The sequence below is a fragment of the Gadus chalcogrammus genome, chromosome 21, assembly GCF_026213295.1.
Source record: "Gadus chalcogrammus isolate NIFS_2021 chromosome 21, NIFS_Gcha_1.0, whole genome shotgun sequence".
NCBI classification, from domain to species: Eukaryota; Metazoa; Chordata; class Actinopteri; order Gadiformes; family Gadidae; genus Gadus; species Gadus chalcogrammus.
Genome location: NC_079432.1, coordinates 5367679 through 5389701, shown reverse-complemented (window position 1 = coordinate 5389701; position 22023 = coordinate 5367679). Strand labels below are relative to the sequence as shown.

At 46.2% G+C, this 22023-nt stretch overlaps 2 protein-coding genes across 6 annotated transcripts; one reads left to right on the top strand and one right to left on the bottom strand.

The window, feature by feature from the left end:
- Nucleotides 1-2363: 2363 nt before the first annotated feature.
- gzf1 (GDNF-inducible zinc finger protein 1) lies at nucleotides 2364-13801 on the top strand. 5 transcript variants are annotated; one of them, XM_056581788.1, is made up of 8 exons: nucleotides 2364-2442; nucleotides 6970-8021; nucleotides 8473-8656; nucleotides 9941-10110; nucleotides 10645-10739; nucleotides 11197-11364; nucleotides 11870-12027; nucleotides 12818-13801. In XM_056581788.1, exons 2-8 carry the CDS (start codon nucleotides 6982-6984, stop codon nucleotides 13571-13573), a joined length of 2571 nt encoding a protein of 856 aa, XP_056437763.1. In that variant the 5' UTR covers nucleotides 2364-2442; nucleotides 6970-6981; the 3' UTR covers nucleotides 13574-13801. The 5 variants fall into 5 exon arrangements, with proteins under 5 accessions (XP_056437763.1, XP_056437759.1, XP_056437762.1 ...); XM_056581784.1 differs by lacking the exon at nucleotides 2364-2442 and adding an exon at nucleotides 2452-2638; XM_056581787.1 differs by lacking the exon at nucleotides 2364-2442 and adding an exon at nucleotides 2452-3192.
- Nucleotides 13802-14329: 528 nt separating this feature from the next.
- napbb (N-ethylmaleimide-sensitive factor attachment protein, beta b) lies at nucleotides 14330-21849 on the bottom strand. Its single transcript, XM_056581796.1, has 11 exons — nucleotides 21177-21849; nucleotides 19713-19792; nucleotides 19262-19378; nucleotides 18579-18625; nucleotides 17977-18054; nucleotides 17785-17840; nucleotides 16909-16993; nucleotides 16394-16498; nucleotides 16015-16083; nucleotides 15829-15879; nucleotides 14330-15162 (listed from the first exon to the last, which is right to left on the bottom strand). The coding sequence occupies exons 1-11, from the start codon at nucleotides 21275-21277 to the stop codon at nucleotides 15061-15063; spliced, it is 891 nt and encodes a 296-aa protein (XP_056437771.1). The 5' UTR covers nucleotides 21278-21849; the 3' UTR covers nucleotides 14330-15060.
- Between the last annotated feature and the right edge of the window lie 174 nt (nucleotides 21850-22023).

Here is a 22023-nt window from a genome sequence, read left to right as displayed (position 1 = left end):
CTCCTCCCCCAGAGAGACAAGCAGCTCTGTGATGAATCTCACTGCCCGGTCTGTTTGTCTCCCTGGGCCTCGCCGCCTCGCAGTTAGGTGAGAGAAGAATGCCGTGGCAACGTCCCCCCCCCCCACGTTCAGACCTGACCCCGCGACCCCCTCGGTGACATGGCGTCTTTGCACACCAACACTGACACATTGTGATTTATTTTTGGTCTTTAAGGGGCAAGTAAATCAATCCCCCCCCCCTCCCTTAGTGCCCTTTAGCTGGAAATCTACCAACTACGAGAGAAAACATACGATCTGAGCAGTCGTGACAAGTTTTTTTTTTTTAAGAGACGGACACATCGGGTTCTAGAAGTGGGAGGGGCCTTATCAATGTTAGCGCATCACCTTCACTCGGGCTAGGACGCACAGCCAATGGAAAACAACCACTGTGGAAAAGTTTTTTTTTGCGGAGGTAGCAGATTTCTAGTATTTAACTCATCATTTTCCGACCGTTCAACGGAAATGTTCAGCAACACCTTTGTGAGAACCAATTGAAACCTCTTTCAACTGAAAAAAAAGTGATTTTGTGGTTTGTCTAGCTTTTAAGGAATGTTTTCAAAAAGCAGTGTAGAGTGAATTTCTAAAATGACTGTATAGTCCTTTATAGTCACTGCATTAGTTATTGTGAACCAGGTTTGAACTTTTGGTTTTGCACTTTGTGATTGAGAAATAACTGAAAGAATTTTTGACCTCATACTCTCAATTATCTTGTCTACATTGCATATTTTACTTTACATTTTCCAAAAATGTTAAGAAAATCAATGCTCTGACCTTTATCATAATCTTGAATTCCCAGGCCTCTCTTGGACCTCAATTCTGCATCTCTTGTGTGAATTAATAACTTTTTTCCCTCTTTAATTTAAGCCTCGACATGACGTTCATAGGCCACTAAAGCCAAACTAATTTATTAGACATGTCTAATTAATTTCCACATTACAATACAATCGACGAAGCTAGTACCTTTACGTGTTGCCTGAGATTAAATTCACTAACCCCCTGGTGAGCAGCCACAGCTACCTAACATTAAACTACATTGATTGGCAAATATTATAATTCCCTGTGAGTTAATGTAGTTATAGAACATGCCGGTATCAACACTGTTGAGTGTATAAGGGGAATAATATAATCAGAGAATGAGAATAGCAATTTAATATACTTATACTTTGCCGGAGCACGATTTCCAGAACTGGGCGTGCATGTTTGTGAGTGCACGCGTGTGTGGGTGTTGTTGATTGTGCATGTGTGTTGCACCTGCTTTAACATGGTCTATATGAGTCTTTGTGGGTTTCTGCTGGGTGATCTGTTGCACTTAACAAAATAAGGTTGATTGAAGTTTGTGTGTGCATATGCACGTGTGTGTGTATGTGTATGTGTATGTGTATGTGTGTGTGTGTGTGTGTGTGTGTGTGTGTGTGTTTATGTGCACGCGCATGTGTGTGTTCTAGTGTAATGTAAGAGAGTAGGATATGGGCGGACACAGCGTTCCAGGTCAGAACTGAACTACACAGTCTCTTGACCGCAGAGTTGGATGACTCACCAGGGCAAAATAGACTGCGAGCTTGCAGAATTAATTGAGACAAATGGAAGGAATAGTGATAGAAAAAACACACACACCAAAAATTACAGTTTCCAAAATAGCACTGCAGAGAATAGCCTCAAGTGTTTTTCCATACAACATTGCTGAAATAAACTGTGCCAACCTAAAATGGTGTCAATGATGTGCCTTGATGAAAAATAGAGCAGCCTAAAACAAGAAATAGCGTACTAGGCAATGTGACTTTTTTATTGGATGGATCTGCTGTCTGATTGGTTTTGAAAGCGCACGACAAACCCAGAAAAGCCGTAAAGACAAAACAAGGCAAATAAAACAAAAAACTGTAAGACCTGTAACATGAAAAAAAATATTGCGACAAACCTAATTCAATGAAAGCAATGCAAGTTAAAAAGGGTTGCTGGGGCATGTGACCTCATTAGAACACACAATTGTTGTTATTTTTTAGGTTTGCATTAACTCACTGTTTGTCTCCGTCTCCAACGATGCGGACTCCCTGGCGCCTTGGTGCAATGTGGCCCCCGTGTGGACATCTCATGGTAACGCATCCCGAACGCGTGGTAGGCTATTCTGTGTCCCGTATTGAATTGTACGGAACACCTTATTATTCGCCATTGATTAATCGAAAATATACTTTAATTACGTATTGGTGTATGCACAACTATACTGTTTGCTGTAGTTCTTATTCGAAGGACTGACTCAGGGGCGGTTCTTATCGTTCAAACCGGCCTCATTAGAACGACAGTCGACGAAAGAAATCAGATCTCAAGTCAGCTTTATCAAAAACGGATGTGAGGTAACACATCCGTTTTCTTTCCTATGGAGATGACCCGGAAGGGCTTGGAAGAAAGGTGGTTCGAATTCTAAAAATGCTTAGGAAAGGAGCCTCGATGCTTTCTTTAACCCTCCTTTAGCATAGTTTACAAACGTTACGCTTCCTTTGCGAAAGGAAAGGAGTATCCCAAAATCCTTTACGGCGGCAATATTTAAAGCAACAAGCCAACGACGAAGTTTACCGACATTACGTGAAGACGCATGAGAGAAGTGGTAAAGCAGAAGAATAGAATAGAAGAAAATACAATTGATAATAATGGATACCAATTCCAGAAACATAATTATTTGAATATAAATGAATTCATTTATTGCTGGTTAGTGAGCATATAAAATACACCATAAGAAAATAAAATGTCAACTTCACATTTAAGAAAGACTACTGGGGGCAGTTAATTTCAACATCACCATAAGTGTAGCCACTTTTTTCTTCTCATGTGAATTGGAATTCAACTGGCCTAAAATATTCCCGTAGGCCAATTTCGACCTAAGTGATTCTCACTGTTGGCGATAAACTGATTGAAATCAATCGACAAGAACGCATGGATCAAAGAGCGCTGTTTTAGTCAATCTTCGGAAAATTGTAGTTTCACACTAGAGACGCTAGAGGTCGACAATACCCGCCGTCGCGCAATGACGTCGGTTAGGAAGAGGAGTCCAATTCATTTTTAAACAGTGCTGTCTTTTCCTATGTTCGAAATGAAGCACCTTTTCATCTCTCCTTGACCCGATGACGTTTTCCTCAAAGGTTAAGGAAAGGAGGCATAAAGGTTAGGGGATTTGACCTTCGTAGAGGCCCCTGTTTGTTTGTTTTTTGACCACTGTCGTGTTTGGGATTGATTTCGCTTCAGGAAATACCGTCTGCGACTGCGTGTTGCTCACGGTACTAGCTCGGGCGAATTGTGAAGAGTAAATTGTGAAGGGCTGCTATTTTACCGAGCTTACGGTAAGACAACTTCACCCACAATCTGTCACTTGCTGCGATACGCGGCTCCCTTTTGCTTACGTTTTGGTGGACCACCTTTGTAAACAAAAAGAGCCTCTCCCCCTGTGTGTTCTCTGTAAAGAAAGCTATCATTAGCAAATAGCTTGCGTCGCATATAACAATAACGTTGTAGCTGCTGTGTATGTGCCCGTGCAAATGTATGGTGTGATGTTGGTAAATAATACCACATAAACCAGTGTGGCTTTCTAAATAGGAGAGGTGCTCAATTAATATAGGCCGATAGCAAAATGTCTTGATTATCGAGTTAGATATTTCAACCCCTTAAAGGGATACTTCAACCATTCAGAACCGGCGTTCTATCATTATAGAATCGCTATTGTAATATATATATATATATATATTCCCCTCAGTCTAACCCAGTCTTCCGTTGGCCCAGCTTTCTTGATCTAATTTTCTCCCGAGATGACGTCAAATGACGCGTTTGACGTCATCTCGGGAGAACTTTGCTTGCCTGCTAGAAGGGCTGAGGACTACAAACCACTGGTTCCGCAAATTTGCGAGCCCCCACTAATAAGGAATGAGGGGGGGCGGGAGCTCAAGTACGAGATGTGAACACAATGGCCCTCATTTATCAAACAAACGTAGAATTGAGCGCAAATCTGAACGCATGATTCATCTTACGATAGGACCCACGTGAGATTTACGAAACCTTCGTATCACACCAATCCCAGCGTACGAAGGATCTTGCGTTGATAAATACGGCGGCTGAGATCGATCGTAATGAACGTGACACGCCCATATAAAAGCGCGTCTTCAGAAGTCTCGCCCCCAACTTTTACGACATGGAGAAACGTCCAACGGTAAAATAGAGGAATTTTTCCGAGACCCAAATGGAGCCGCTCGGGTCACTGGTGGATGCGAACCGTCTGGTTTTATTTGGCAGCCTAAAAGCTGGCAATAAAGGCCAAGAAGAATGCTATATGGAAGGAAATAACTGTTGCAGTGAATATTGTTTCCAATGTTCGTCGGGCTACGGAAGAGGTTTGTTAATTAAATTAATTAAATAATAAATTAAATGTACAACTTCTGTTATCCAGCTTAAAACATTTCACATATATCTTATTGTTTGCATTCCGTTAAAGTTATTTAATTCCGAATAAGGTGAAGAAAAAATGGTCCGACATGAAGCTCACCACCAAAAAACGTGTTGCGGCTGTGAAGCCGGCCAAGCAAGAAACGGGAGGAGGCCGGTGCAGTGCGACTGCAGCGTAACTCACCGAGATGACTCTGACCATGTAGTGCGCCCTGATGTAGACGATGCCCAACGTTGCTATTTTGGAAAATAAAAGAATCGTGCGTGCCCCCAGGCCATCGGGCTACCATGTTCAGGATTGACATTCTGGCATCGCAAATAATCTGAACATTAACCGAATGGTAGCTTTTGCGGTTGATGTACGCGTAATCATTAATAGATGGTGGCTTCATACGCACATGGGTACAATCAACCGCACCAATCACATTTGGAAACCTAGCAATAGCATAAAAATCCCGTTTGATTCCAGTTTGCTGATCGTTAGTGTATGGGAATTTAATATAACGTTCAGAGAGGGACAGTATAGCTGCCAAAACTGCTGGCATGGTTCGGCTAATACTTGGCTGGGAAATACTAGACCTGTCCCCGATCTCCCGCTGAAAGGTCCCGGTGGCCAAAAACCCCAAGGTAGAGCACACCTGCACTGGCACAGGTATTGCGTTTGATCGCCTAGTTTCTCGCCTTAACTGTGGCTCCAAATCATTGCATAGCTCCATCAGGAGATGCCTTGGGAGACGAAAATGACTCAAGAGCCATTCATCGCTCTCCATAAAAAAATCGGCGCGGTCTCGAAAAACTCTCTCTCGTCTTAGACGTGCGTTGAGGTCCTCTATTCCACCGCACATGTAGCTCGACTCGACACGACACGACTCGACACGACTCGACACGGTAGCAGCGCGGGTGCTTTTCCACCGCAAATAGTACCTCCGGGACGTGGGCGGGGTCGTCTGCGCGAAAGGGCCGTGACGTATTTTTGTACGCGACGCAAACAACACCTACGTAACCCACACATGGACAGAACCCACATAACAACAATGGAGAACATCGATGCGATGGTATTCGTGTTCGTATTATTAGCTGGCATGTTGAAGAAGTGGAATATGTTGGCTGCGGCGCTACTATGGCTGTTCTATCGTTACCAGCATGGTTGCCATGTCGCTCTCGTGACTTCGTCACACTCTCTGGCCAATCAGTGGCCGGCCGTCTGCCGACGTCACCTTTTAGCATCGGCTCAGCCGCTTGGAACCTAGAGCGAGGCGGTACTAGAAAAAGCAGCCACTTGAGGTACTAGATCGCGGTGGAAACGCAAAAAAGGCGAGCTGAGTCGAGTCGAGTCGTGTCGAGCTGGTACCATGCAGTGGAAAAGCGGCATAACAGAGCCAGATCTGCCATCGCTGCGACTCGACCACCTATTTGGCAAAGCTCCTGTTTATAGACAGCTGAATAAACATTTCACCTGTCACATTCTAATTATTTTCATAGCAATACTGTTTTTAATTAGGGCTGACTTGATTGTAATTGTTTGAACGGCTGGGCTAATTCCAATTTATTTAGTAATTAATACAGATGTGCAACATGGGCTACTTGTGCTGCACTATTCATCAGTGAAATACCCGTGTGTTGCTCCAAAAAAACTTGCCTACACGAGCTCAGACCTGACGTGAGATTTCATCGCAGCCTGCGCTCACGTTCAAATTGATAAATGCCAAGCTCAACGTTGAAATGAGCGTAGATCCATTTTACGCACGTTTTCTGTCGTACGCTCGTTTGATAAATGAGGGCCAATGTCCACCATGTTTCTTCATCGTTTAGCTAGAGAACACATTTGCAATGTTATACAGCCAAAGTGGATTTTGAAAATCGATTGTTTGATTCGGACATCAAGGGCTATTAGTACAAGCCAGAATACAGCCAGGAAGTATTAGATACAACTAGTAGAGGAGACTGCTGACTCCGGAGTGAACTGGTGTTGTGCCTGTTTGCTCGGTTCGCCTATGGAGGCCTTGTTCACACTACCTCCGTCCGTCGACGGATCTCATTGACCTTGCATGGGGCGCCCGCGAAATGCATTGTGGGTCCGTCCGTCCATTTGGCTCCTTGGCCTCCGTCAAAAGTTGAGGCCTCCAAATGTTCAACTTTTCAGGCAGCGCCGGATCCGTCGGCCAATCAGATCGCGGTTATGCAAATACACTCCACGCGTTTCCTGGATCCATTTTGCGATAACAAGCAGGAAGAAGCAGGAAAGATCCGGCCGCCGTTATATATTTTTAAAGAAATGTGGAATTATAGGATTGTTTTTAGTCACCTGTTGTTTGTGTCCTCTTTTGTATTAATATCCACACATCGGCTTTGTAGTGGGAGGCGATTTGATTGGCTGCAGTGTGCGTCTACAAAGACTAGAGCCATGTTTATGCCTTGGCAAGCTAGGAGAAAAAAAATGAAAAGCCCATCACGTCATTAAACAATCACATAACTAACCCAATCATGCACTGTTTTTTTTCCTCGCAGCACCCATTCAACATGGGCGACAGTGTGGTCCAGCTGGCCTCCAAGGGTCACCATGAAAACATCCTCTCCTCCCTGCACCAGCTGAGGCTTGGCGGGCAGCTGGTCGACATCACGGTTCAGGTCGACCACCAAGGGGAGATGGAGGTGTTCCAGGCTCACCAAGTGATGCTCGCCGCCTACAGCGGCTACTTCAAGAGGCTGCTGCTCTCCCAGGACGCCGTGCCCGACAAACTGTTCCTCTCCAACATACGCACGGCTAACTTCTCCAAGTTCCTGGAGTTTGTCTACACGGGCAAAGTGGAAGTGGCCAGGGACAAACTGGGCGACGTCCAGGCGGCCGCCCTCCTGTTGGACTGCAAGGACCTCTCGGAGGTCTGCGGCAAGGCCTTGACCGCGGGCGCACACCCGCCATCTCCGGAGGCATCAGCCGGTGTAGACACGGAGCAGAAATCCCCCGACACCGACGCCACGAAACAGCCCAGACAGGCCCTGAAGAGGAAGCGGCCGCTGAAGAGCACCAAGAGAGACGTGGGCGGGGGCCCGCAGCAGGCTAAGAAGAAGCCGGCCAAGGCGAAAGAGTCGGTCAAGGAGGAATCTGAGGTCGCGGCGCCCGACGAGGAGGGGGCACGGCGGGTCAGCATCAGGCTGGCGGGTCGGAAGATCCCCGTGGGTCTGCTAAAACACCGGGACATGACCGACGAGGACCCGGAGACCACGGACCCGGACAGCCCCTCGGAAGCCGAGGAGAACCGCGCCGTCGAAGGGGCCGTCGCTCCGCCAGAGAGCCCCGCCGCCGCCAACGACGGGAAGAAGGCCAAACCCAAGGACGTGGAGCCCATCGCGGCGGCGGTCGGCGGCGGCGGCGACGAGGAGATCGAGGGCGGGGGGGAGGTGCGTTCGCTGGACGTCGACCCGGACCTAGCCATGTACCTGTCGGACGAGGAGGAAGAGGGAGCAGAGAAGAGGGCCAAGAGGACCTCCAAAGCCCAGTTCCAGTGTGGCAGCTGCCAGAGGACGTTCCACTACGCCCGGAGCTACGTGAAGCACATCAGGTGCGTCCGCCGGTTCTGGTGGACCACGACGTCGCGCTCAGGATGAGCTCGCGTTGATGTCTCTGGATTCTGACAGACTCTATCCGTGGGGTCAATATAGCTCCAGGCTGCCTACATTTAAAATAAGGGCTTCACATTCTGTCACAAATGATATCCGATCAAATATATGATATTCAATATCAACTAACAGTTGATATCTTAATTAATCATTGGATATCATATTTTTCTATAAAAAACATGTTTTTATATGCAAATGTATATTTACATTTACATTTAGCAGACGCTTTTATCCAAAGCGACTTACACAAAGTATATTAGTCAGAAGTAATAGAAACAACGATATATCGCTGTCGATACAGTAAGGACGTTCATAGAACCAAGTGCCAAGCATGTAAAGTGATCTTGCAAAATAAAAAAAAATCGGTAACCTTTTTTGTATCCCTGCCCCCAGCACTTACCACGGGGTGAAGGCAGAGGTGACGTACCGCTGCGAGACCTGCCAGCAGACCTTCGCCAACCGCGGCAACCTGAAGATCCACCAGCAGCACGTGCACAACGACGAGAGGCTCTTCTCCTGCCAGGTCTGCGCCAAGACCTTCAAGCGCAAGAAGGACGTCATCCGACACCAGCGGCAGGTGACGTCTCCCTCCACCGGCGCCGTCACATTAAGGGCAGCTGCTCCCTTTAAGAGATGCATCTCTTAAAGGGGTGATATCGGGCCACCAGGTGTGAGTGTGATTAGCCATTACAAGGTGTTTGAAAATCTACCTTTTCCTGTGTTTTAGTAACATCACAAAGTGTCCACCTAGTTTTATGCAGGGTAGATCACTCTACCAGTCCTACCCAGTGGACTGTAGCAAATGTTGCTCGTCTATCCAGCATACATCTAGGCTTACTCGTGATGTCACTCAAACAAAAGGAGAAGGCAGATTTTCAAATGGCTTGTAATGACCGCCATCAGTTTGAATATAGGCTAATTTGGGTTCACATGACATGGTAGCCCAAGTCATTCGATCGACTCCCTTTTTTTAGCTCGAATGGTAGAGCATGGCATGACCATGCCTAGGCTTAGGGGTTAAGTCAACTTTTCTAAAATAAACCCATTTCACAGATTGTCGATATCACATCCTGTTCCTCAATTCAAGATTAGGTCGGTTTTATTTGTCTATCGCAGCATCAGCACGGTCAATGTCCATTTACAGGATGAGTCATATCTGTATTGGGGCCCTGCCACATCTATAATCAACCGGACCCATGATTAATGAAATGGGCTGCACCAGTGGTTGTAATCATGTAAAAAGGGCTAATTAGTGGTATAAGCGACCCCTGTCCTAAATCAATGCCTATGTGAAAAGGGTATATTGTAAAAGGCTTCGGATAAACATGTCGCACGCATGCATTCTATATAATGATTTGTATATATCTCTTGATGCATCTATAAATCTATATCAATTTCTATACATGTAGATCTATGTCTATAGATCAGGGGTCGGCAACCCTAGGCACGTGTGCCACCAGAGGCACGTGTGCCACCAGTGGCACGTGGCAGCATAGTCATTGGCACACTTGAAAAAGAAAATGTGACACAATGCGGCCGCATAATCATTACTGATTTTCTGTTTTGGCATTTGCTTCCGGTGCAAATATGTTTAAATGAGTTACTGAAAGCAGTGTTCTGAAAAGTTGATGCATGATTATGGACTACAATATGGAAATAATACAATTCCAGGTATTCTGGAAATGTTTTTAGTCACTGTGTCATAATTCAGCTTAATATTTAATATATTGTTGCTCAAGGGACACTCATTTACGAGAAAATGTCAAACCGGCACGGCATGTCGAAAAGGTTGCTGACCCCTGCTATAGATCCATCTGTCTATATCTATATGTATTTGTTTTTTTGTGACTGTTTTGGCCAGGTTCACGAGGGACGCGGACAGCGCCACATATGTCCAGAGTGCGGCAAGACGCTGAGCTCCAAGACGGCGCTGTCGCTGCACGAGAGGACCCACACGGGGGCCAAGCCCTTCCAGTGCACCGAGTGCTCCTCCAAGTTCAGCCAGAGCTCCGCCCTCAAGATGCACCAGAGGTACGCGGCCCTGCCTGCACTGCGGGGGCGGTCGCCCCGCGATTGACTATGGCGCCCAACATTTAACACGGGATCTTTTATTCATCTGCAGAGCAATGTTTGAATCGAGGGATTTTTCATCACATTTAAAAAAAAAATTAAAACATTTAATAGTAGATTATGTCTTTTCCCTATCCACTGCCTTTTAAATCTATATTTGAATAAAATATAACCGTCTGTTAAAGAGGTGATGCTATGCCACCAGGTTTGAGTGATTAGCCATTACAAGCCGTTTGAACATCCAGTATCCCTCATACGTCTAGGACGGTGGACAGTCCCACTGTTGATGTCACTAAAACACAGGAAAAGGCAGATTTTCAAACGGCTTGCAATGGCTAATCCCTCCCACCTGGTGGCATAATATTGAACGAGGTCTGTACCGGGGACGTCACGTCTTGACGGCGTTCCGAACCGGCTAACCTATGGAACGTTCCGAGCTACCCGTGTGGCTGCAATGACATCCCTTCTCTTGCCCCCCCCCCCCCCCACCACTAGGACCCACACGGGAGAGAAGCCGTTCGCCTGCGACCTGTGCGAGGCCAGGTTCACCCAGAAGCATATGCTGTCCTACCACAAGAGGTCCCACACGGGTGAGGATTTATACACCCCGAGACAGATGGTGTCCTGGGACTGCACTGCGTGTATACCAACCTTAGGTTTAGAATGGTTTGTTTAGGGGGGGTGGGGGTGGGAGTTAGGGGGGGTTGGGTTGTTAACAACATTGGAAAAACATTGGACTCTCCTGTTTGAGGTAAACCTTTTGTTCGGACACAAGTCTTTGGAGTTAGGAATAATAGCAATGAATACTACTGTATTGGCATTGAATTTCAGCATAGTATTTCAATGCCTAAGCTGCACAATAGGGGATTGGCACACCGATGGTAATCCTCTATTCTCTTCGAGACGCTGTTGTCATCTCATGCCCAAATACATCCCATCCTTTTCTGTGTGCGTGCCGTCGCTCTGCGTGCGTGCTTACCTTTTGTGTGAGGAAGGAATCCAATCATGTCTCCGCCGCCGCCGTCGTCGTCTTCCTCCTCTCCGCAGGAGAGAAGCCCTTCATGTGCGAGGCGTGTGGGAAGAGCTTCGCGTCCAAGGAGTACCTGAGGCACCACTCCAACATCCACACGGGCTCCCGGCCCTATAAGTGTCAGCAGTGTGACCGCGGCTTCGCCCAGAGGAACTCCCTGCACCAGCACCTCAAGATTCACACAGGTGTGTGTGTGTGTATTGTGAAAAGTCTCTAGGAGAAACTGCAGGCATACTGTTGCATTGGCGATCAAAAGCAGGAACGAGCCGACTTTTGATGTGATGTTGACATGTGGCAGAAAAGCCGAGACTACTGGAGCCTAATGTTACTGGCTTTCCGAGCCCGACTGATGCTGGAGTTTAGGGGCCGTTTCTGATTTTATTATATAAATTTTATCGGCCGATATTTAGGCCAGGAACATAAATGCCTGTAGTCTACCTGAAGGCATCATAGAGCGTGAGGATTAGCTCCTAGTATCTAAAATGTACCTGTAGGTTTCCCTGGACAACTGTGTTGATCATCACATTGACATTCAACAATGGTCCTCCATCTTATTCGTAGTTCATCGCCAAAAAAAACTACATATTTTGGAACATCGATTTTTATCCGGCTCACGTCTGAGCTCCGAAACGCACGCAAGCCTTCCTCATCCCCCGTCCCCCCCCCCCGTCCCCTTTCTCCCCACGCCAGGCGAGCGTCCCTACAGCTGCAAGGACTGCACCAAGCAGTTCACCCAGCTCAACGCGCTCCAGAGGCACCAGCGCATCCACACGGGGGAGAAGCCCTACATGTGCGGCCTCTGCAACCGCACCTTCACCGACAAGTCCACCGTCCGAAGGCACACCATGGTGAGAAGACCTCATGGTCTTGCAGTGGGATTAGAGGATGGAACGGAAAGGCAGCCCGACTAGAGCCAGTTGTACTGAAATGCTCTGTTTTCTTTTTTAACATTATATTTATTGGCTGCTCTTATTTTTTTACAAGAACAATACAAACAAGCACCACATACATACAAACAATACTTAACAAACCAACATAGAAAAATAAAATAACACAAAGTACAGCTCATGTCAACAGAGATTAAGTTGACATTTCACATTTCAGGCCCATCAAGTCACATTTCACAAATCCAGGTTTGGGAGACTCCTTGTACAATAATCAAAGAGTAGTCCGGTCCAAGATAGTTCAAATAGGGCTGCCAGATTTTGCCCATAGACAATGAGTTAGGGTACCTATTTCTATTTTACATTTAACCCAGAGGAGAAAGTGCCGGGTTGAAAGAATGCCTGCGATTAGGAGATATATGAATCGCATGTATTATTTTTAACTAGATTGCTTACCCAGAGGCTTGTTTAACATTTCGTCAGCCTCATAGCATAATTGACAGTCATATTTTTTGCCAAATTGTGATATCTATCTACTCTAGTCTCCTAATGCTGCTGATTCACTGTGCATTGGGCCATCTCCTGAGCCACTCACTGTGCTTTTTATATTCCATAATCACCATCTGCATAAGTCATCTAATTGACTTCTGCATTTTTGACACTAAATACAAGATGACGGATGTAGACTCGAGAGACCTCCTTCTGGCCGTGTTTGCGCCGCTGATAATCGCATCCCTTTTTATTTTACCCTCAGACCCACGACACGGACGCCCCCTGGAAGAACTACCTGGTGGTGCTGCAGGGCAACGTGGAGAGCAAGAAGCCCAGACATTCTTCCAAGGGAGGGAGCTCCGGGGCAGGGGAGAGCCAGGCCAAGGTCGAGGCCGACGGCGGAGGCAGTGAGGCCAACGGTTCAGAAGAAGCCAAGGCCGCGACCGAGGTCCAGACACAGGCACCCGCCGAGGCCATCATGGTGCCGGGCCAGCCCGTCACGCTGCCGGCCGACTGGGCCTCCCACGGCACCATCGCCCTGGTCAGCCACAGCTCCATGGGGGGGATCACGGTCATCCACGCCGAGATGCCCCCGGGCACCCAGCTCCAGCCCAGCGTCATCTCCCTGGACGGCGCCACCATCGCGGTCCCCTTCTCCCTGGCGCACGCCATGACACCCATGACCACCGTCGTCACCACCACCGCGACCGCGACCACCTCGGACTCGCTCGACGCCTCGATGTCCGAACCCGCCTTGGCGCTGACGGAGCTGTCGGAGGGGCGCGTGGCACTGCGGACCGCGTGCGTGCTGGAAGCCGCCGTCTCCCAGACCCTCCTGGCCCCGGGGTCGGAGGTCGGCCCCGGGGAGCCGGGCATCCACGCAGAGGTTCCCTGCGAGGATCAGTTTGCGACGGAACAGGCGGAGGACGCGCCGACGCCGCCGAGCGACCAACCGCTAAACACGGAAGAGGCGAGCGTCGACGAACACAAGGACTCCTCGGTAGCACAAGATGTTTAGAACGGATTGACTCAATCCAAGGGACTTCACTTCTGGGTTCTTTCCATGCGTCGGCAACTTCTGAATTATAATTAATCACTTGTCTCGGTAGGAAATCAGCCTTGTTTTATTTTAAGCCGTACCTACCTTCACAGGTAAAGCCTCGGATTTATCTAATCTACTTTCGGTCCGACATTAAATAAGCAATCAGTCATCTAATTTAATAAAAACAAAAACCTTAGCCGTGTTTAATAATCTTTTATTCCGATAATCTTTCACAAGCATACAGGTGAAATCAAAACAGTATGCCGCGGTCGTTTTTCCTGGAAGAAGCTTGATACGCAGGGCTGTGGACCGCTTAGAAAACTTTGGTGTGGCGGAGACACAGAGAGATGAAGCACATGGCTAACATGTGGCTAAAATACACCGATACACAATGACATGCTATAAACACATGGGTCGCCTCGAAGGTGCATGACACTAATGGGCCTTCGTTTACTCTACGACACAAGATAAAGGAAACGGCACAAGTCTCTAATGATACTCGCGTTGCAAGTTTTCTAAAGGTCTGTCCTGATATTCGAGGGTCACCTCAATCATGACCATGAAGTAATTTATATCCCAACTCAAGTTGGACTCTTGGTTGTCGTTACAATTCCACAATGCATTTAAAAAAAACAAATCAAAGTTTAAATCAGCAGGATATATATAGATATTAAACAAAACGTCAATCTGAAACATTTAAAAGTCTACATGTAATTATCCTTGCACTTAACAAGTCGTCCCATGTGTGAATGATATGGAAGTAAAATGTATGCGAGCATGGAAGGAATGACTTGAGACTTGATTTTTCCCTTTACCACTTCACTACAATCTGTAAATATACCCAACACACGTATAGAAATAGATTTATAACAATCTTTTTTTGCAACACATAGTATAAATAAAAGACAAAGATTGTTTCCATCTAAAATACCAGATAAGAAAAAGAACAAAAAATATAGAACTATACTTTGTGCAATCCCTTCTGCCAACATCCCACTCACCTCTGCGCCGTTACGTTTGCCCCCAGCGTAGATAACCCCTGGGTCCTAAAGAGGCTGTTAAAGGGGAATGCAGCCTCAGCTCTAAAAAACAGACCAGGCTAGGAGGCGTGGGTGGTAGGGAGGAATCACACCCTGAATAATGAGAAGCATAGCTTTTAAATATCAACATGAGAATACGACGCTTCAGTAATGCCTGGCGGATATCAGCAGCACGGGGAAAAGCGTTGCATGGGGGTTAACCTGGGTGACATTTGAGAAGTGTCAGTGTATGTGTGTGAGTGTAAGAAGTGCTGTAGAAGAAGGAATGGTAGAGTGGGAGGGGGGGGGTTGACCAGGGGAATGGGCTAAGGAAGGGTAAGCATGCCTTGATGGACGGTTTTTCAATGCTGCGTTTTTTCCACCCCATTTCAATCTTCTCTATCCCATCCTCCCTCTCTGTCTCTCGCTCCCCCATTCCCTCCCCTACTTGAGGTCTCCCTCGTCCCCCTGGATGGTCTTCTTGATGCGCAGCAGCAGGGTAGTGTGCCACTGGTCCAGGCGGGAGATGGAGTCAAACTCCTTCACCTGGAACATGGGACAACACAACGGGCTTTGAGGGAGAGCAGCAAAAGAGGGACCATTGATGAGAATATACCTCGTCTCTGCACCATTTTGCAACTAAACATGGTGTTTACAATCGATGTATTGTAGCGAAGAAAGGGGTTCCAGAGGAATTGGGTAACTATTCAGGTGGAAATTATATCGCCCACTTATGCTGCGTTCCGGCTATATTCACTCTAACCGAGTTGGAATCCACATTTATCATTTCCCTTGCCCAACAATCTCACAAGTGTCGTTTTTCTTTTGGTACCCGTTTACATATGAAAGCACTTGTGGAAGTTGTGGAGATGTAATCTATAAAACTCAGAAACAGGCCTAGGGAGGAAGAGATTTTTAGTACCCCACTATTTTATTACGCCCGCCCAGATGTATCGGTACTATAGTTAGAATGTATTCAACCAGGATTGATTCTCGACAGTTTGGAACACATCGAGTTTGAATTTGCAGGCGTTATACATGACCGTTTTTCGGGGGGGGGGGGGGGGGGGGGGGGTAGACAGCAGATCGATTCATCAGCTCTGCTCTGAATACGACACGCAGAGAGAGAGAGAGAGAGAGAGAGAGAGAGAGAGAGAGAGAGAGAGAGAGAGAGAGAGAGAGCGCCCTGAACACAGGTCCCAGGAGACTCACCGCCTCGGTGAACGCCTCGCAGTTCTGCTCCTCATGCGCCTCCAGCAGTTTCTGTCAAACACACACAGATCAGTCATCGTACCCACTACCCTGGAGGGGGAGTAAAGACTTCCATCACACAATTCAGCAAAACATACCCCCACCCCATCTCAACCACCCACCCACACCCCTCTCTTCTCCGCCCACCTTCAGCAGCTTGCACTCTCTGGAGTCTGAGAAGGCCGGGAACATCTCCTCGTACTTCTCCACGGCGATCTGCAAGCCCAGAGGGGAGACGAGGCGTTACATTATGGACTCAGTAGCGTCAGTAGAGCGGGTCGAGTTGTAACCGAAAGGTTGCTAGTTGGATCCCCGGCTCCTCCTAGCTTGCGTGTCGAGGTGTCCCAGAGCGAGATGTCTCCCCATGACCGCTCCTGACGAGCTGGCTGGTCGCCTTGCGTGGTTGACACCGCCGTCGGTGTGTGAATGTGTGCATGAATGGTTGCAAGTCGCTGTGGACCAAAGCTTCAGCAAAATAAATGCTCCTAATGTAATGCGAATGGCGAAGGGTACAGAAGGCTCTCACCTTGGCGTTGAGCTCATCCACGATGAAGTGGCACAGCGAGGCTTTGAAGAAGTACTCCTTGGCGCTGTACTTGAGCAGGGGGTTGTCCATGGTGTTTGAGCCCACCTGGGAGGGATTCAAGGAAAAGGGACGGACACGTGGAGATCAACCGCCCGGCTTCGCCAATAGTATGAAGCCGGTTCATGTCGAAGCTCCAACGCAGAGCAACGGCGCCATCACTCTGCTTCCATGTCTATCAGTTAGCATTTCGGAGCAATGTTTTTTGGTCCATTTTATTCCCCTGGCGTTTAACACGCCTTTTTCCAGCTGCTCAATGTGGAAACACTGAGGTAAAGTTTGCGCATTAGCTTTAGTGTACAACTGCCTGTTTCGATTCAGGCCATGATCCACAGTTAGGCTGAAAGGTTCCACCCCACGCTGGGACATTTGAAATGCATTTATTTGGGCATGCGTGCATTCAAATGTGCACGTGCGTGCGTGTGTGTGTGTGTGCATGCGTGCGTGCGTTCGGGTACCTGCTCATAGATCTCAATGGCCTTGGCGTACTGCTCCAACTGAGCACTGTAGGCGCCCACCTTAAGCAGACACTTGTTGGCCGAGCTACAACAATAGAAGATGATATAATTACCAAAAAGATGTTGCATGACCAGGTCAGATTAATGTGGTAAATAGAGGGGCTATACTAGGAAGAAATGACAGCTCCACATTCAAAGTTAAAAACGGGCGTTGTATAGGATTTAGTGGCATCGAGCGGTCAAATATTTTTTTTATTCAAAAGCCTTCAAGAGTCGACCACAGACTCTTGCAGCACAACGTACCATCTAGTGGCACGCTGCAACAGAAAACGGTTTAGTCGTTCAAAAGGTGGAAAGTAAGATGGCAAATAATTTAAAAGCGTCCTTTGTCCATTCTGGGCTACTGTAGAAACATGGCGATTCCGTGGAAGAGGACCCGCTCCCTATGTAGATTTAAAGGCCTCTTCTAAGGTAATGAAAGCACCATGCATATTTTCATAGGATTATACAGTCATTTTTACCAATTTATAAATATTATTCTCTATTTCTGCCAAGGCCGTTTCGCTAGATGCCACTCAATTCGACACTCTGAAGCTTTAAGATGATAATGCAAAAACACAAAACAGAAGAAGTTCAGTCTCTGTGCACTTTGCAACAGCGAAACAAATTTACCAATCATTGGTATTCAGGTTGCGTTCATAGCTAGCGGTAAGCTTATTCTCGCTTGATATTCAGTGTTATCGTTCAGTCACAGCATTTTATGTTCAGTGTTGTATTGTGCGGAATTCAAATGAACCGGTCCCAAACACAATTGGCAACACTTGTACATTATATAACAATGTCTTAGATTTTAAGTAGTAGCAAAAACAGTCTCACCTGTTTGACTCCTCTCCTTTGTAATAATCCGCTGCTTGTTCATAATGTGCAATTGCCTAATGGAACAAAGACTAAATGTATTAAAGTAACATTTTTTTAAAGACTGCATCAGCAAATGGACCCAATGAATCCTTGCGATTCATTCATTCCTGAATAATTTCCATTCCTTGATAAACTCGGGTGCTGTCTAACCTTTTCTATGTCCACCAACTCAGCCTCGTAGATCTCTGCGATGTTTATGTGATGTTTGGCTGCGATGGTGAATCTTCCCTGCAGTGTGTGATGGACAAAAGGAGAGGTTAGTTACTTGCCGCGCCCAGGGTAAGGTGACTCACATTTGGCCCAGAGACATGAAAAGTCCACAGCGATTCGGTCCCCTAGTCATTATATTTTGGGCTCCTTTTTCATTTAAGGCCTGAAAATCCTTGTGATGCAAACCGGTTTTCACTTCCAGTTATAAACCCATCAACATTTCACCACCCTATGTGGTGAGAAATCACAGTATAGTTATAGTGCATGAATCATTATGCAGTCTGTATATACACAAGGCTTTATATTATTTTTTTTTCCTACACAAAGCCGAATCTCACTGCAATATCTGAAACTATAGCTGTTAATATGTGCATATATGCAATTTCTAAAAAAAAAAAAGGTATTCATTGGAACTAATGTCAGTACTTTACCAATAAATCTGGTCATAGGCTAACATCGAATATAAATAAAGAATTATTCAATGACTGCACAGAGAGAAGGTAACTCATGGCTAGGGCAGTATCCGTCTACGAGCATCTTACCATGTCAGTGTAAATATCGATGGCTGCGTTTAAACACTTGATTGCCTCTATTGGCAGCATTAGAAAAAAAGGAAGCAATAGTTAGACAGCATAGATATATATATAAATATCTTGGGTATATTTTAGTATGAGGTGTTAAACTGATAATCATGAGTCATTAATCTGCACTGGGTGTTCATCTGATCGGTTGAAGAGTGAGGATGGTACAACATCTCACACAATATTATTTGACTTTGAGAATACCTTGTACACTATGTACAGAGCAAAAATGCTAGCATAACAAAGCCTTTGTTAAACTAGTATTCCTGGCTAATGGATCATTTTATGAACCCAGAGGTAGTTTGCTCTGCCGGTGCCACCCTTATTTGTCTCCATCCTGATGAAAGCACTTGGCAAACGAGGGGGCCATGCAGCACAATGCTCTCCTAAGTCCTTCGAGTGCTGTGGGGTTTAGTGGATCTATGGTTTCCATAGTCCCTCGTTCATAATCTCATAACACAAGCAGCAGAGTCATTAATCTAGTGGCCACTGGGTTCAGTTCCAAATCGAGCCTTGTCCGCTGGTTCATAGTGCAGTGCTTTGGTTCACCATTTTAATGAAGCCAAAGTAAAAGTCAATTTTATTCTCAGACAACCTCAGACTTTACGCGCGCACGTCTCCGTGATCGCGTGTCACCGTCTCACCGTTTGGGTCGATCTTCTTGTAGGCGTTCCCTGCGTCGATGAAGCTGGTGGCACAGTCGTGCTTGTTCTGCAGCTGGCTGTGGATCCGCGCAGCCTTGCAGAAGGCCGCCCCCGCGGCTGCAGACAGGACGGAGGAAGAAGAGGAAGAGGTAGAAGGAGAAGACGTGGCAACACGCGATTAATTAGCGGCACGTGTCAATACCAGACGGGCACACGCCCGCATCGACAACAAAGTGCATTCATATGCAAATATAACCCCCCCCACGCCTCCGCCTCCTCCTCCTCCTCCTCTTCCCGGAGGCTCCTGCAATAGTGCTTAGTCGTGCAGCGGTGGCACACGGTGAACAATGCCAAGAGCTATCTAAACCGGCCAGGGGTGGGTGGAAAAAAAAAAGCAAGCAAGATGAATGGAGGCTGTTGTGCGTGGGGGGGGGGGCCCTGTGGTTCTCACCGCTCCAGTTCTTGGCCATCTTGAACATGTTGGCGGCTCTGCAGTACATCTCACAGGCCTCCTCCACCTTGTGAGGTCCACTGGACAAAAGAAAAGACAAAACACGGTCAACACAGACCAGCACACGTTTTCACCGTACAGTGACACTATGACAGGTGGTGGAAAACACCATTTATTTGATTCCATGAAAGAAAACCTAGGTATTACAGTGTTGTGTGTAGTGGTAACGGGTATTTGACTCGCGGCCAAAAGGTTGTGAGGTCGATAACCCAACACCCGCAGTCTAACCCTTAAGCATCCCATGAGCAAGATTACTACTCATTCAGTGAAGGTATCTGAATTGGGAGTTGCTTTAGATAAAAGACCTGCCGCATTGCTAATAACACTAATTCTAGTAATTGCTAATAACTTGCTTGTAACAATTATAATTGCATTCTTCTGATCCATCACTGGGGTATTCCACTGCACCAGGTTGTGAATCCAAACTAACAGGCATTAGCCAGACTAGCTTAAAATAGCTGAGATGAATCACATAATTCTCTCTCTCTGTCTGACATTGAGCAGACCTCTGGGAGACCCCTCCAGTGATAACTCTCGTGCCGGCCAATCACAAGCGAATGACGTCATCGCCGGGCTACACTCAGCCCTGCCGTTAATTCCATGAGACAATATCTCAGGTCATGTAGGACCGATCCTCACGGACAAAGAAAATAAAGATTTACAAAAAGAAGAAAACACACTTCCCTATCCCTTGAATGTGAGCATCCTTTACTATCATCACGCCCTTTGAATTAAAGATGATTACTCAATCAAAAATGATGATTACTCAATCATCTAACCAAATCATATATTTTGATCAAAAATCAAAATGTGACATGGGCCTCGTGACACCATTCTTGTCTCGCGACTTCACGTTCCGTTTCTCTCAGCGAGACCAAACCCAGACCTGAACAGCTGGACGGTCTCAGAAGAGCAGACCGACCGTACGAGTCCAACCCCCCCCCCATCATGGCTGATTATTCATTACAACAAAATCAATTACAGTGAACCATGCCACCCCACGAGTATACTAGCAGTGCTAAAACGAACCAAAATATCTCATGTAGGCCTCATCATACACATTGTATAAAAGCGGACACAATCAACTATATAAACAAAGGCGAACGATATGAAATGTTATATGAAAGCAACAATGATCAAATATGCCGGAATTAGAAGGAGGCAATTGCATGATTTGATAGGTGATGCGATTGCCGACTGGCTTGTTTACATTCAGACCTAGGTGTTTTTGTGATCGATTGTGACAGATACGTATACCTTTAACAATATTTGCAATATGTATTACCACGTAACATCTGGATGCAATGCATGTAAAATGTATTAACATTATACGGTCCTCATTCCCAATGGTAGGACTGTGTGCTAGTTTGCTAGCTGGTGAGTCTTTGGTGCAGTGGTCCTTACCCTCCAAACATCCCTCCTAAGAAAGAGCCTGATGACTTGACTTTTTTGTCAGCATCAGCCATCAGCTGAATGGCTTCCTTTTCCTTCCCCGAGTTGTCCATCTCCGCACGTTGAGCTCGAAATGTTGATAAGGTAGACACAGAAAGCAGCCGCCTAGGATACAGCTACGGTTAGCGAGGATTACACTTGATGGTTTTATCTAGCGTAGGCGTGCACCTGCTAGTAGCTTTGGCGAGCCGCAAAGAGTGCTGGGATATGAGTTTCGCTCCGCGCGAACGCTTTAGTAGACGTTCGTTTGGACTACAACTCCCGGACATTTTTAAAAGCCATGTTACGTAATTTGAGTTCGTATTCGCAGATCGCTGGATTTTTGTTTTTTACAGTCCGTTTACAAGTTTTACTCTTATTTAACACATTTTGGTTTGTAGCTAAGACACCCAACGTCTTTTAGACGTTTCACATTCTATGGCACAAATTGGTAAATACTATATCGGACATGCATGTTGCTTGTTAAGCCAACAGAGGGAGCCAAAGCATAAGTATGATGCGATGGCAGTTCCGCAAGCAAGTTATATTTAATAGTCGATTTTTTTTTCTAATTTATTTCACGACTTGAACAACATTCATGTACACTACGATATCTCAATAATAATATTTTGGTAAATAGTTCCATGATAAAATCTTATTTGATATTATCGAACTGTTATCATACATTCATGGTGTCCATGAATTGCTTAGAAAAATATATAAAATATAACGAAACAAAGTCCAATCAACACAACTCCTGTTCATATGAAATCTTAATTGAATGCAGCTTTAAGGAGTTATTAGGCTACATTTAATTGAA